The sequence below is a fragment of the Plecotus auritus genome, assembly GCF_963455305.1.
Source record: "Plecotus auritus genome assembly, chromosome: 6".
Lineage (NCBI taxonomy): Eukaryota > Metazoa > Chordata > Mammalia > Chiroptera > Vespertilionidae > Plecotus > Plecotus auritus.
In genome coordinates, this window is record NC_137773.1 from 131,633,885 (window position 1) to 131,649,772 (window position 15,888).

General features: G+C 38.8%; 2 protein-coding genes across 20 annotated transcripts in view; one reads left to right on the top strand and one right to left on the bottom strand.

Annotated features, from left to right (window-relative positions):
* The window catches only part of DNASE1L3 (deoxyribonuclease 1L3), a 969,732-nt gene that overhangs the window by 287,179 nt on the left and 666,665 nt on the right, over positions 1-15,888 (top strand). The window lies entirely within an intron of this gene.
* SLMAP (sarcolemma associated protein) overlaps positions 1-15,888 on the bottom strand; it is a 165,337-nt gene that overhangs the window by 65,234 nt on the left and 84,215 nt on the right. For all 19 annotated transcript variants that reach the window (XM_080675120.1, XM_080675116.1, XM_080675118.1 and 16 more), the window contains exons 4-6: positions 7,090-7,162; positions 2,307-2,343; positions 329-391 (exon numbers count right to left, since the gene is read on the bottom strand). In XM_080675120.1, the coding sequence (XP_080531246.1) occupies positions 329-391; positions 2,307-2,343; positions 7,090-7,162 (173 nt within the window). The remainder of the gene's footprint in view (positions 1-328; positions 392-2,306; positions 2,344-7,089; positions 7,163-15,888) is intronic.

The window sequence follows — 15,888 nt, forward strand, 5'->3', positions numbered from 1 at the left end:
ATATCATATTAAGCAACCATCTCTCCAGGTTTACTTTTATTTAAAAGTCATCTATAGGTAAAGAACTTTTTCTGACACATCCTCATATTTGAAGAAAAAAACTTCTCTTGCAAACAGAACCTTATCTTCTCTAGACTTAACAATCCTATTTTTTTATCCTTTCTTAAGACCTATTTGTAATCCTTTTTTTTACTATGAAAAGGTATTTATTTAGTACATATACATCTAACCAATATTTCTTTAGCCTATATTTGTGAACTAACAAAATCAAACCTAAGTTGTTTAATTTTATTTTTAAAGACTAAGAATTCTTAAGATTTATTTTTACCTGTAGATACTGAGAAAGCTGGAATAGTTCCTGAGAGTACATACTTGGAGTGTTAGCAGCAACCTGGAAACAAAATGATAGTATAAACAGTCACACAAAGTATTTATGAAAGACTTTAAAGCCAAACCAAGTCCTAAAAATACCCATTCACTGAAATAATGCAAAATAAAAGTATTTTTCAAATTAAACAGTTCCTTTAGTTTTCAAAATATTTCTACCCTATGTCTAGAATTTATAAATAGTATTTATCATGCTGACCAGTTTGAGATTTATAAGAAGGGTGATAGAACAAGTCCTTCTCATGAAAATATTCCTTATAAACCAAATCACAAACTTACAGCTACAGAGCCTTTTCTTAATCCAGAAATACCACCTAAATCAATAGATCTATCTACATTTCCCTCCCCTTTCAAATTTGTATTTAAATAGTTCTTTAATATGTAATAAGTCACAATTCATTTAGAAGTAGCCATCTTCAAAATGGTATTGTATGGGGGGGTACAGGGAGAAGAAGGGCATGAAATGTAACATTGTATCCAATGGCCAGAGGCAATGAAAATAGTTTTGTCTTTTTCCCCCCTTTAAACTACAGGTAGGTTTTAAGAAGAAAAAGATGGGAAATTATGGTGTTTAAACATTATAAGTAACAGTCAAATGCTTAGAACTCAAGAGTATAAGAACAAATACCTGCCATAATGCATTTCTTCCAGGTGTGGAATATAAAACCATGGCATTATTCCAAACAACAACAAACAAAAGACGGGCACTAATAGGTTGCTGAGACATTTACCCACACTCTCAACACTACCAAGCCTTATATCTTAACTTATTCATGATCACATCATTACCAAGTTATTAATAGAATCATTCTTGATTAGGCTCATATTTATTAATATGCTTACGAGAAGACAGAGAGGCGGCATTATTTTTTAAAATTAGTCCTAAATCAGCAAGGCCATCATTTACTTCTGAAATAATTCTTGGTATTCCTGAAATCGGTGACTAACCACTTTTACTTCTAAAAAAGGAATCTAACAGAGCACTTTTGTTTCAAACAGGCTTTCATTCTTTATCCATTTGGAAGGAAAAAATGTAAAATATTTTCCCCAATAGTTTAGTTATTGCACTAAGAAAACTCACATCTACATTAATGTCAAAAGATACAAAAGATGCTTGGGGTTTTTTCCTTCACTTTTTAGCAATGATATCTACAGTTTAACACACCATTATTTCTGAACAAAAGAAAAAAAAAATTCTAACAGGTAATTATTGCAAAGTTTCTGACCAAATCAGGCTAAAACTGATCAATCTTCAAGGACAATAAAAGAGCCATTTCTGCTCTAGCCGGTTTGGCTAGGTGGATAGAGCGTCGGCCTGCAGACTGAAGGGTCCCAGGTTCGATTCCGGTCAAGGGCATGTACCTTGGTTGCGGGCACATCCCCAGTAGGGGGCGTGCAGGAGGCAGCTGATCGATGTTTCTCTCTCATCGATGTTTCTAACTCTCTATCCCTCTCCCTTCCTCTCTGTAAAAAAATCAATAAAATATATATATATTTTTTAAAAAGAGCCATTTCTATAAGCCCATATTTCTGTGTTATTTCCAAGTGTAGATATATGTAGAGTGAAATCTCTGTGCAGAAAGTTTTAATAAATACTTCGAGACAGAACTGTATTCCAAAATAAAGAGTAGTAACAAACACTTCTTACTTTTGTCTTGGCACAAAACAAATACTCCTAGTCTACATAGCCATCTACTTGAGATAACAAAGGCTTTTTCCTAAGAAACATCCATTCTAAATTCTCCAGATACTGAAGATCAGAAGACTACAGTAACCATATATCTGTATGCATTCTATAGGTTTTGTTACAAAAGAGAAATAAGTTTCTAAGTAAAGCATATTAAAAACAAACAGAAACATTTTTCAAAGCAATAGAGCTGAGTTAATTTGGAAAAAAAACACAATCATTGGCAACTTACTTTGTCAACAGGACTTGGTAATGGAGCATGGATGACACTGAAAAGTAAAATTTAGAATTTTTATCTAATTTCCGGACAACAGAGGAAACAGAATATGACGGTACCAGAATATCTTAAACCTCAAAGTTGATATATAATTGCCTTCATATGATTAAAAGAATGTGAATTTTTAATCCTTCATAGAAAATAAGATAATAAATATACAAACCTTTCATACAAATATATTTCTAAACACAAATTAAAAATCCAAAATGTATTAAATGCTCTTTAAGAATCCTCTACTTAATAAGAGCTATGGTGAATTCCTTGGCCATAAGAACGTCTATATGAAAAGAAGCACTCCTTAAATTATCCATTTTCAATTTTGGAACATGTAAATTAAGTTCTTTTAAAATTAAATATTCCTAGACAGAAAGTCTTAAAAAACACAGTTCTATTGAAAAGAAAGCTATACTTTGGAAGCCTGTTTGAGTAGAGAACAACTTTAGCTAATCAAAAGAGTAATACTAGTCTTCTCCACCCAGCCTCCTCACACGACTAATAACTGAAAGCTTAGATGTAGGTATGAAACTAAACTCAGTATATCCTCTTAAAGATAAACAGTAAACAAATAGTACTGGTACTAATTGTCTTTTGGCCTTAAAAAGTTACTACTGACAAAGAGGCAGTGAAGTATAATAGTTAGGCATGCAGGCTCAGAAGTTATACTGACTGGGTCCAGTTCTACATACCAGCTGTGTAATCTTGGGTTTCAACTTTCTCATCCATACAAAGGGAATAATCATGAAACCAACCCCATGGGTTATTGTGAGTACTGAATGTGCTAGTATAAATAAAGAGCTTAAAATGGTACCGAGGGCACTGTAGCACTTGATCACTACTACCACTCCCATCAGAAAATGGCAGGGTAAGGAAGCCAGGGTTCCTATCTTACAATGTCCTGTAAGATGATGTATGTGGGCTGGGGTTGAGTAGAGGGAGCAAAAGCAAGGATGCCATCCATGTCCCCTACTAGTTGCTAATGGCACCATATCCTAGAGGTCACTCTGGTGAGAGTCAGCTAGAAGGCTGACTGGGTAAAACCCCAAATTCAATTGGTTAATCATGTGTAAGCCCCAGTTAAAAATAGAAATGACAATTCTGATCCCATTGTAGTAAGTGCAAACATCCTAAAAACTGTTTCAATTCAATGAATCATGAATATACTAAAGTGCTGAATAAAAAGGAACATTAAGTACCAGCACCTCCCTCCCTTCTGAGTACCTTTGATAGATATCCTGTACAGACTCACTGAGACCTTATAATCCTTTACTCTCCTTGTTGATTTCCCATCTGTGTTCTCCAGCACTGTGACCAATTCACCTCTCTATCCCTTGAACCTATCACAAGGCCCTAACAAAGTGGTGCCTAATGAAGATTTAAAAAATTATGTACAACTCCAGCTTTCTTAGTTACTCAAGTATAAATTTTTCTGTTCTCGTGAAAATCTTAACAAACAAAAAGCTAAAAATCAAAACATTTTATAAGTTATATATATATGTATGTATATATTTGTATTTCACCAAAACTATCTTGGATATGGATATATTCTATTTGAATTATGGAAAAAGTTCATATGCAACAAGAAAGGTAGAAAAGGAAAATTGTTATTTAGTGTTAGGGTGGTGGGATTTGTTTCTTATCATTTAAAAATTATTTGTAAAGCTCTGTCCAGGTAGCTCATTTGGTTAGCAGGCGTTCTCAAACTTTTTAAACAGGGGGCCAGTTCACTGTCCCTCAGACCGTTGGAGGGCCGGACTATAGTTAAAAAAAAAAACTATGAACAAATTCCTATGCACACTGCGGGCCTGGGACGAGTCAACTGCTAAGCAGGACAGGCAATGGCACCCGGCGGGCCGGATAAATGTCCTCAGCGAGCCGCATGTGGCCCGCGGGCCGTAGTTTGAGGACCCCTGGGAGCATCTTCACGAGATACCCCAAGTTTTCAGGTTTGATATCTGGTCAGAGCACATACAAGAATCAATGAATGTATAAATAAGTGGAACAACAAATTTCTTTCTCTTTCTCTCTCCCTCCCTCTCCTTTCCTCCCTCCCTCCTTCCCTCCCTCTTTCAAATAAATTAATAAAAATTATTTGTACAATATAATAAAAATCAAGGAAGAAAAAGAATCAATTTTTTTCAGAACTACTGAAGACTTTAAAAGCATTCAATACTATGTATACAATGTCCCTTCAACTCTAAGTATTCTTGCATACTTAAAAGCATCCTGATTGTTAAAAAGTATTAAATATCAATAAAAGAAACATCATGTGCTTATTATATACCAGGTATTACTCTCTTTTAAGTACACAATCTTGCTTAATCCTCCTCATAAAATTCCTGCTAAATAGGTACTATTATTATTTCCATTTTCTTTTTTTTCTAATTAATTTTAGAGAGAGGAAGGGAGGGAGAGAGAAACATCAATGTGAGAGAAAACCACTGATCAGTTGCCTCCCACACACATGAGCCCCGAATGAAGATTGAATCCCCAATCTGGGTATGTGCCCTGACCCAGAATCGAACCCATCTTTTGGTGTACTGGACCACGCTCCAACCAACTGAGCCACACCGGCCAGGGCTATGTTCATTTTCAGATGAGAAAAGGAAGGCCTGATCAAGTCACAGAACAGGCCTTGAAATGGACCATTCTGATCTTCCTCCAGCTCTAGAGACTTGCCTGTTCAAAATTCATTTCATCCATAAAGCCAGCCAGATTATGTACAATGAAATTGACAGTAAATTTTAAGTGATGCTAATATTTAACCACATAAGTAAAATCAAACAATGAGAAGGAAATGGGGCAAAGATGAAAAGATTTGGGGAAACAAGAGGGATAGGGACACAATTCTCTGAAATAGATTTTGAAAAAATTCACATGTCCTACTGGGTGAAACCTGGAACACAGATGATTCTTTATGTAATTGCTCAAAGCTTTTGACTAAAGGAAAGGAAAATCCATTATCAAATACAAACATCAAGGTCTTTAAGAAGCCATACTTCATTAGTTGATTAACAGTTACTCTTCTTTTTAAAATCTTAACTCATAAAAGCTGAGTCACAATCAAGTTCCCAAAGTTAATTTTATTTTTAATAATTAAACTATCATTAAAAATAGAAAACATTAATGTTTTAAATTTATAATGTCTTTAATTTTATTATTAAAGTTATAATGCCTTTTAAAAATTCTTATTTAATTTTATTTTTTTATTGAAGAAGGGGGAGAGGGAGGGAGAGAAGGAGGAAAGGAAAGAGGAAGGGAGGAAGGGAGGGAGGGAGGGAAAAACAATGATATGAGAGAGAAACACCATCGACTGGCACCTCCCTGCACACATCCCAAATGGGAATGGAACCTGCAATCTGGGCATGTGACCTGATGAACCCACCACCCTTTGGTACACAGTACATTGCTCTAATCAACTTAGCCACACTGGCCAGGACTAAATTTATAATGTTTTAACATTTCTGCTTTGTTTCAGATATCCTTGAAGCTATAAAAAAGAATTGGTAGCTTCTAAATGAAGAGCAATATATCATTCTAATGAATGAACAGACTATCATAGTAATAGGAAGATTTCTCTCTGCTTTCTTTTTCTTTTTATAAGATTAACATACCCTCTTTTTTTTCAAAAAATTTTTATTGTTGAAAGTATTACATATATCCCTTTTTTTCTCCCACTGACCCCTTATAACCTACCCCCACCCCTCACCCTAGGCCTCCACCACTCTATTATCTGTGTCCATGGGTTATGCATTCTGCTTTCTTTTTCCATTTCTCTTTCCTACTGACTACTCTATACTTTGCCTTACACTTAGGTTCTCTCAACCTCCCACCCTCAGATCTTTTTCTCTGTTTTTGAAAAGCAGAAAATATATTAGATACAGAAACAAATTTCTAGCATATTCAAGGTTTTCCCCCAAAATAAAAAATGCTGAATTCTAGACTGTTTAGCTTCCTCCAACACCTCATAATGATAATCTGCGAAAAGTACAAATCAAAATGTACTTATGTTTACATATTAACATTTAGATTTTGACTAATTTTTTTTCTTTTAGATTTGTCCTTCTCCAAATGATCTCTAAAAAAGTCCGGCTGGCATGGCTCAGTGGTAGAGCATCAACCTATGAACAGGAGGTCAAGATTCAATTCCCAGTCAGAGAGCATGCCCAGGTTGTGGGCTCGATCCCCAGTGTGGGGCGTACAGGAGGCAGCTGATTCTCTCTCATTATTGGTGTTTCTATCTCACTTTCCCTCTCCCTTCCTCTCTGATATCAATTTTAGAAAAGAATTACAGCACTGAAAAATCTTTCCAAAAACGCCCACCAAAATGTACTACTAACTATATCAACATTTAAGGTTCTATAAGATTGTGACACTGGCATTAACCTCAGAGGCAATCATAGTCTAAGAAGCCCTACATTAAATGCAGATCAAAATGAATGCAGCTATCACTCACCAATAACTTATATATCCTAAATATTTTAGAAAACAACTAATTATTCATCAATATATAAACTGTATAATTAAATTTGGAAGCACAAATGTAACCTGTGCTTCCATTATTGCCTACTAGAATTACAACTAATATTAAAAACAAAGTGAAGTGCATTATTCCAAAAGTAATACATGAATTTTCTAACATCATTAGAATAATCCTAAAGTATTAATGGTACACCATCATCTATAATATTATTAACCAAGGTAATTAATACAAAATTTTATAGCACTGAATTATACTCACTCTGAACGGAGTCGGGCTTCCATACCATCTGGTAGAAAAAGTTTTATTGTGGAAACAATACACCCATGGGTAACTGGTTAAAACAAACAAATAAAATGGATAAAATAATTGTTTAAAAATATGAGTCTTCATACCTCTTATATGTAAATATATATATTATTCTTATATCTAATAACTTCTGGGAAAGAAAATAAACCTGATGGTTTAATGACAATATTCATTCTCCTAGAGAAACTTGTCCCTACCCATAACAAATCACAAATACAGGTAGAATTATGTTTAGAAAAGTGTCCTAACCTCCAATGCTATAATAAGTCAATAAAAGATAAACTTAATATATGGAAGCACAATTGGGGGGTGGGGATGGATGAATGCACTGTCTTCCCTATTTGCCAGCATCAAACCTAAGTCCAGCTATTCCCCAGATTAAAATTTAGCCTTATTCCTAATTCTCCTGTCCCCAACCTATTACTCCTATCCACACCTCACAAAACTCTACAGTTCAGTATAATACAGCTTGAAATATGCCATTCATTTCACCATGAGTGAGAAAACCAAGTCCTCAGATAAATGAAACTGCTGCTACAACTATCTGCTACGAAGTACAAGAGCTATTTGCTAGACTTCAAGTCTGACATTGAAGTTTCCAGTTCAGTATTTATAATTTTGGTTTTGTTTTCTTGTGGTTGTTTCTTCCCCCAAACATCTTTATATAGCTTTACACCAGTAATTATGTAGACAACTCCCTTTTTTCTTTTCAAGAAATTTTTTGTTTTTAATTCTCACTCGAGGATATGTTTTTCATTGATTCTAAAGGGAGAGGGAGAGAGAAAAGGGGAGTGGGTGGGGAGAGAGAGAGGGAGAGATTGATGTGAGAGAAATATTGATTGGTTACCTCCCCTATGTGCCCCAACTGGGGATTGAACCTGCAACCTGGGTATGTGCCCTGATCGGGAATCGAACCTGTCCCCCTTCAGTGCACAGGCTATGCTCTAACCAACTAAGCCACATCGGCCACGGCTACAGACAACTTTTTACTTCCTCCTTTTCCTTCTGAAGATTTCAAGAGACAAAAGCCCCCAAAGTAGCACTGTACAGAGAGCTTCTCTCTTCTTTTTGTTTTTGTTTTCTTTGTTAATCCTCGCCCAGGGATTTTCCCCCCATTAATTTTTAACGAGAATGGAAGGAAGGGAAGAAGGTTTGGGGGTTGGGAGGGTGGGGGGGGGGGAGGGAGGGAGGGAGAGAGAGAGAGAGAGAGATATCCACGTGAGAAAAACACATCAACTGGTTGCCTTCCACACTCGTCCTGACCGAGACAGGGGATCAGGATCAAACCCACAACCCTTTGGTGCATGAGCAGAAGCTCTAACCACTGAGCACATTGGCCAGGGCAAGAAAGCTTCTCTTTGTATGTGTGTTTCATAGAAAAAAAGTTTGGGGGGCTGGTTTAAAAGTTGACAGTTTTTTACTTCTCTATTCTTCAGATAGTACCTCTTCCAGGGTTCAAAGAGTTAATTTATTTAGTTTACCAAACTCTAATTAAAAGTAAATGCAGGGTGATGAAAATAACTATATCATGTTTAGAGGAGCAGTGGTTATGTGACTGTATAGATTGTCAAAACTCACTGAATTCTGTATATAAAACTGATGTAAATAAACTATATATCAATAAAACCGATTTAAAGAACAGAGCTAATGTACTTACAGGAGGGTAACTTATTAAGTGATAAGTCCTACAAATCATCAAGAAGGTATTATAAACATGAAGTAATATGATTACTCTGACATCTGGAAATACACATTAAATTTAAGTAATTTAGCACACTTCACTCAATATTAATTTTCATTAACTTATTTATTATATGAAAAGTGCTAGCATATATTAAGAACCATCTATGGACAGTCTTTCAAATTCTCTGCCTAACAGAGCAATTATGGCCATGAACTACTGAGCTCGCCTCTCCCTCCCTCCCTCCCTCCCTCCCTTCCTTCCTTCCTTCCTCTTCCTCTACCCTGCTACCATAAATACCCTAGACAAGAACAAATCTACTTGCATCTCCGAATACCTTACTTTTCACAACCCCATGCCTTTTCCACAAGCTGTCCTATCAGTGATGTCCTTTATCCCCTGACCTGCATGACCAAATGCTCCTTATCCTCTAGATTCAGACTTTTCTAGTTCCTTCACCAAAGCTCAGAATCTAAGTTGTGTCCCCAGAGCCTCCTAAATCTACTTATTATAACACCAAGCACACTGCAGTTTTAATATTTATCATTTACACAACTGCTGTCCCAACAATTAGATACAACTCTTTGAGGGCAACAAGGATTGGTTGCTTCTGGCACAAAGCAGGCATTTAGTAAATGTTTACTGAATACATCAAAGAACATGTCTGGTTAATATTTTACAGCTTCCATTGCTCAGGAGTGAAGTTGCCTACCTCTCACTTTGAGAATGGCAGGGTTCATCTCCATTTGCAAGAAACACCTAATTCCCTCCTTTCCCTAGCTAAAGATAGGGAAGGGATGAATTTACTCCAGCTCTAGGGCTCCCTCAGAAATTTACTACAAACAGGCTACAATAAATATGGGAACACAATACAAGAAGATCCAGCAAGACTGACACTTTACCAATACATGTAAATTAATAAGAAAATTGTTTTTAAAAAATAAGTGTAGTGAGTTACAGTGCTAAGATGACAAACTATATGTTATATCAGGATTTCTATTGTTCAGATACGTCCCGGAAGTCCAGCAACTGGACTGGTGTACAAAGTGTGAGATGAACCAAGTGCTAACACTTACTGGGCAATATAGGGTTGCCGCACTATTGAAGACAGTTAGAGACCATGGTCTGACTACACTGACAATGTAGCCAGCCCTTCCTTTGAAGAGGTTCTTGTGACAACTAGATGCACAGAAATGTCAGTTACCTCTTCAATAATATGCAAAAGCAATCTGATGAAAATGTTTTGTTCTAAAACTGATATTAATCAACTCTATATAGCAGCATTTCTCAAAATGGGATGCTAGTAGGTGGGGTTAGAGGAGCTTAGAAAAAATTTGGTTAAAAGAAGTTGAAAGAGTTTTTAATCTTTTAAATCACAGGCTTTCTCAGAGCTTAATGTACATCATGATGCATTTCAAACCCTATGTAACCATTGAGCACATCCCTGCTCCCTTTTTAGGAACACATAAAGGAACTATGTGATTATGGATACACAACACACACACACACACACACACACACACACACACTCTCTCTCTCTCTCTCTCTCTCTCTCTCTCTCTCTCTCTCTCTCTCTCTCTCTCTGAGGCCCGGTGCATGAAAATTCATGCACTGGAGAGGGGGGGGTCCCTCAGCCCGGCCTGCCCCCTCTCACAGTCCGGAAGCCCTCAGGGGTGGGAGGCAACTTGGTGATCAGGGGAAGGTGAAGCCTACATCACACCTCTGCCACTGCCAGCAGCGCAAGCCTCGGCCAGCCCTGGTTACCTGAGCCTCGGGCTGGCCCTGGGCAGCTGGGTAGCCACCATCTGAGGCTTGCCTGTGCCTCGGCTGGCCCCGCTTGCCTGAGCCTCAGTCAGTGGGAGGTGCAGGAGGACCCGAGGCCCCCGGCGGGGCTGAGGGGACTCCAGCAGCAGGCATGTGGAGCAGCCAGCCCCGCCCCCGCTGTGGGTGCTGCCATCTTGTGACATGTGATGGTCAATTTGCGTATTACCTCTTTATTATATAGGACACACACACACATACACATATATATGGCATATATAGTATTTTGAAGAAAATACGGGGTGGGGCAAAAGTTGTGAGTATGCGAAACACAGTTTATTCTTGTATTTTTATTTATTAATTATTGTATTATTTTCCATATGAACAACCGTAAATCCACTTTTGTCCTACCTTGTACTTTGGAAAATGCTGCTGGACAGTATTTTATTAAGTACTTTTAAAACAAACTATGCTCTCCAAATTCACCCAGAAGCATTATTACAGTATTTAAAAGTTTCAAAGACAAAACTGATTGTAAAACACACAATTTATACGTTTCTCGGGCCTGGTCAGTGTGGCTCAGTGATTGAGCGTCAACCTATGAACCAGGAGGTCATGGTTTGATTCCTCGTCAGGGCACATGCCCAGGTTGCAGGCTCAATCCCCAGTAGAGTGCATGCAGGAGGTAACCAATCAATGATTCTCTCTCATCACTGATGTTTCTCTCTCTCCCTTCCTCTCTTAAATGAATAAAAATATATTAAAAAAAGTAAAAGTTTCTCAGAAATTCTCTCTCTTCTTGAGCTGGGGCATCCATCTTTTACTGCACTTGTACATCAGAGCACCTGGTCCACAGGCTTTCAGACTCTGGGACTTCTATCATTACCACTTGCTCTCCTGGTTATTGGGCCTTTGGACTCAGGCTGAATTGAGCTATTGGCTTTCCTGGTTCTCCAGCTTGCAGACAACAGATTGTGTGACTTCTCACCCTCCACAGTCATCCTCTTTCTGCTCTACCTGGCCACGAAAAGCGTTCTTCAGAACACAGTATAAACTCTTTATTTACTTGACATCGGAAAGTAACTTAAAAAAGTAACTAGTACATGAATACCATGTACTAGGTACAATGATGAGAAGTAAAAACAACAACACACACACACACAAAAAAAAAAACAACAACAACAACCCTGGCATCTAGGAACTGCTCTAATATTTATAGCTGCTAGGCCATGTTATTCTCCTGGGGGACATAAGTAATCTCACTAGTATCAGACAAGATCATTCTGAGACTATGAAGCAAAACAAGACCACTTCATAACTTCATCTAAGCACCGACAAAAACAAGATCAGTGTGCAAAACAGCAAATACTCCTCTCTCTTGGTTAATATGAATTCCTGCTACTTCTTTACCAATTATTGAAGCCTTAGCTCTACTTTATATAGAGCCTTAGCTCTATTTTAAATATATTTTTATTTATTTCAAAGAGAGGAAGAAAGAAGGGGAGAGGGATAGAAACATCAATGATGAGAGAGAATCACTGATCAGATGCCTCTTGCACTGGGGATCGAGCCCGCAAGCCGGGCATGTGCCCTGATAGGGAATCAAACCGTGACCTAATTCATAGGTTGATGCTCAACCATTGAGCCACACTAGCTGGGCCCACTCCCCTTTCAAACCCCAGCTTTCTTGGATCCTCCCCAAATCATCCAACCAAAGCCCTAATCCTATATTAGATCTTTTCTAACACTTCTTAGTGTGACACCTCTGGTTACTCAAATTATTTGTTCTCTTTTTTTCTATAATGAGTAATAAATCCAGCTTGTTCAAATAAAAAAAAAAAAGATTCTTGGGCAGGGTAAGAAGTCCACAGATACATTGCCATATTAAATATATATATTTATCCATTATAAGCTACACCCAAATTTCAGAAATGTTAAAACATGAAAAACAGGTGTGTCTGAATTGGTGAAACAAGTGTCTGAATTGGTGAAACAGGTGTGTCTGAATTGGAGAGCAAGTGGTAATGATAGAAGTCCCAGAGTCTGAAAGCCTGTGGACCAGGTGCTCTGATGTACAAGTGCAGTAAAAGATGGATGCCCCAGCTCAAGAAGAGAGAGAATTTCTGAGAAACTTTTACTTTTTTTAATATATTTTTATTCATTTAAGAGAGGAAGGGAGAGAGAGAAACATCAGTGATGAGAGAGAATCATTGATTGGCTACCTCCTGCATGCACTCTACTGGGGATTGAGCCTGCAACCTGGGCATGTGCCCTGACGAGGAATCAAACCATGACCTCCTGGTTCATAGGTTGACGCTTGTGGAAGAAAAATCTGCAATTACCTGCTGTAGTTAGGAGATTAAAAACCAGAAACAAGTTATTTGTGGAAGAAAAATCTGCAATTACCTGCTGTAGTTAGGAGATTAAAAACCAGAATTAAGACTACAAAAGCTGACTGCCACTTATATGGATTTTTTTCTCTGTTATCTCACAGAGATTATTTATTTTGCTTTTGAGTTAATATATTTACTTTATGGTATGCAGCCAGCCTTTTCTATTGCCTCTTCACATGAACACCACTTAAAGGACCCATGTTCACTTTGATAAGTTGAAAAACTGTTTAAGGCCCTAGACTGGGAGACTAAAACTTCTGAAGTATGTTGCAGTCTAGTTCTATCATCATTCTTGCATTGTGTAGTAAGGTTAATACAACCTACACTTGAGTAGTTTGAAGGATCTCTTGAAATGACTGGCAATAATAGGAAGTACAATAAGTTCATAAAAGCCCAAGAAAACTTTAAAAAACCAAGAGCTAAATGAGAGGTGTTAAAATTTCCCTTAGAGGTGTTAATATTTCCCCAAGCTGCCCTAAAGTAGCCCAGTGGTTGGCAAACTGCGGCTCACGAGCCACATGTGGCTGGTGAGCCACGGTTTGCCGCTCTGTTGACTAATGAGTTTGCCGACCACTGCCCTAGCCCATTTGGCTCAGTGGATAGAGCATCAGTCTGTGGACTGAAGGGTCCTAGGTTCAATTCCAGTCAAGGGCACACACTTTGGTTGGAGGCTCAATGCCCGGCCTGGGCGGGAGGCAACCAATAAATGTGTCTCTCTCACATCAATGTTTCTTTCTGTCTCTCTCCCTTCCTTCCACTCTAAAAATCAATAGAAAAATATCCTCAGGTGAGGATTAACAAAAAACAAAAACAAAAAGGATGATGCTGTTGTATTAAATATATAGAGTTTCAATAATAATAATTATTATTATTTCCCAAGCAGAGGACTTATTTGCTTAATTTCCTTTTGACTGAAATCTAAAAGAGTTACTGAACTTTCACTCCTAAATTTTTTGCTTCATAATGCTTTCAATTCAAAGACCTTTTTTCTTTTTTCAAGTTAGAAAAGAGGCAGGGAAAGTTAGCTGAAAAGAAAAATACTCTTTTAATTCTAAAAAATATTTTTTTTAAATATGTTTTTATTGATTTCAGAGAGAGGAAGGGAGGGAGAGATAGAAACATCAATGACAAGAGAAAATCACTGATTGGCTGCCTCCTGCACACCTCCTACTGGGGATCAAGCCCACAACTCCAGCATGTGCCCTATCTGGGAATCGAACCATGACCTCCAGGTTCATGGGTTGATGTTCAACCACTGAGCCACACTGGGCGGGCAAAAATATTTTAAAATTGATATTGTATCATTCTATCTTCATTTGTGAGCTGAGTTCAGTTATAAAAACTTTACCGCAGGTATAATTCCTATAGGAAAAGTACCATAAATACTTTAATCTTTCCCTTTTTTTCTTTTAATATATTTTTATATATTTTGGAGAGGGAGAAAGAGAAAAACATCAGTGATGAGAATCACTGATTGCCTGCCTCCTGCTAGGATTGAACCCGCAACCCAGGCATGTGCCTTGACTGGGAATCGAACCAAGACCTCCTGGTTCATAAGTTGACACTCAACCACTGAACCACACCTGCCAGCCAGGCTAATCTTTCTCATTATTTGTTTACAGATTGATAAACAGGCTTCCTAAGTTCTTCTAAAGGCAACCAAATCTTTTTCTTTTAGAATCATTGTGCATTCATGGATTCAAACAAATTTGATACATTTCAATCCACTGCTGTTATTATTATTTGACTAGAGGCCTGGTGCACGAAATTCGTGCATGGGGGTGTGTGTCCCTCAGCCCAGCCTGCACCCTCTCCAACTTGGGACCCCTTGAGGGATGTCCGACTGCCAGTTTAGGCCTGATCCCAGTAGGAATGTGCCTAAACTGGCAGTCGGACATCCCTCTCACAATCCAGGATGCTGGCTCCCAACTGCTTGCCTGCCTGCCTTCCTGACTGTCCCTAACCACTTCTGCCTGCCAGCCTGATCACCCCCTAACCACTCCCCTGCCAGCCTGATTGATGCCTAACTGCTCCCCTGCCAGCCTGTTTGCCCCTAACTGCCCTCCCCTGCAGGCCTGGTCCCCCCACAACTGCTCTCCCCTGCAGGCCTGGGTCCTCCCCAACTGCTCTCCCCTGCTGGCCTGATCGCCCACAACTGCCCTCCCTTGCAGGCTCGCTCCCTTCCAACTGCCCTCCCCTGCAGGCCTGGTCCCTCCCAACTGCCCTCCCCTGCTGGCCATCTTGTGGTGGCCAACTGTGTCCACATGGGGGCAGGATCTTTGACCACATGGGGGCAGCCATCTTGTGTGTTAGAGTGATGGTCAATTTGCATTTTACTCTTTTATTAGATAGGATAGAGGCCTGGTGCACGGGTGGGGGCTAGCTGGTTTGCCCTGAAGGGTGTCCTGGATCAGGGTGGGGGTTCCCTTGGGGTGTGGGGCGGCCTGGGTGAGGGGCATGTGGTGGTTTGCAGGCCAGCCATGCCTCCTGGCAACCCAAGCGGAGGCCCTGGTATCTGGGATTTATTTATCTTCTACAATTGAAACTTTGTAGCCTTGAATGGAGGCCTGGGCCAGCCAGGGTGTGGCTGCAGCCATCTTGGTTGGGTTGATTTGCATACTCGCTCCTGATTGGCTGGTGGGCGTGGCTTGTGGGTGTAGCGGAGTGGTGGTTAATTTGCATATTACTCTTTTATTAGATAGGAGGATGATCAAATTGTCCCATCTTTGATCAATTGGAACTCCACATTAATTCTTGAGTCCTTTCACGGAAACCCAGTAGTCTTAGATAGTTTCATTGCTTTCTGGTATGATAAATATCCCAGGCTCAATTTGTATATATCCTCCCCTAGACTCAGAATCAGCTACCATTTCTTCCAGGAATCTTGTTTCTACATATTTATTTGGTGGGAGGAAT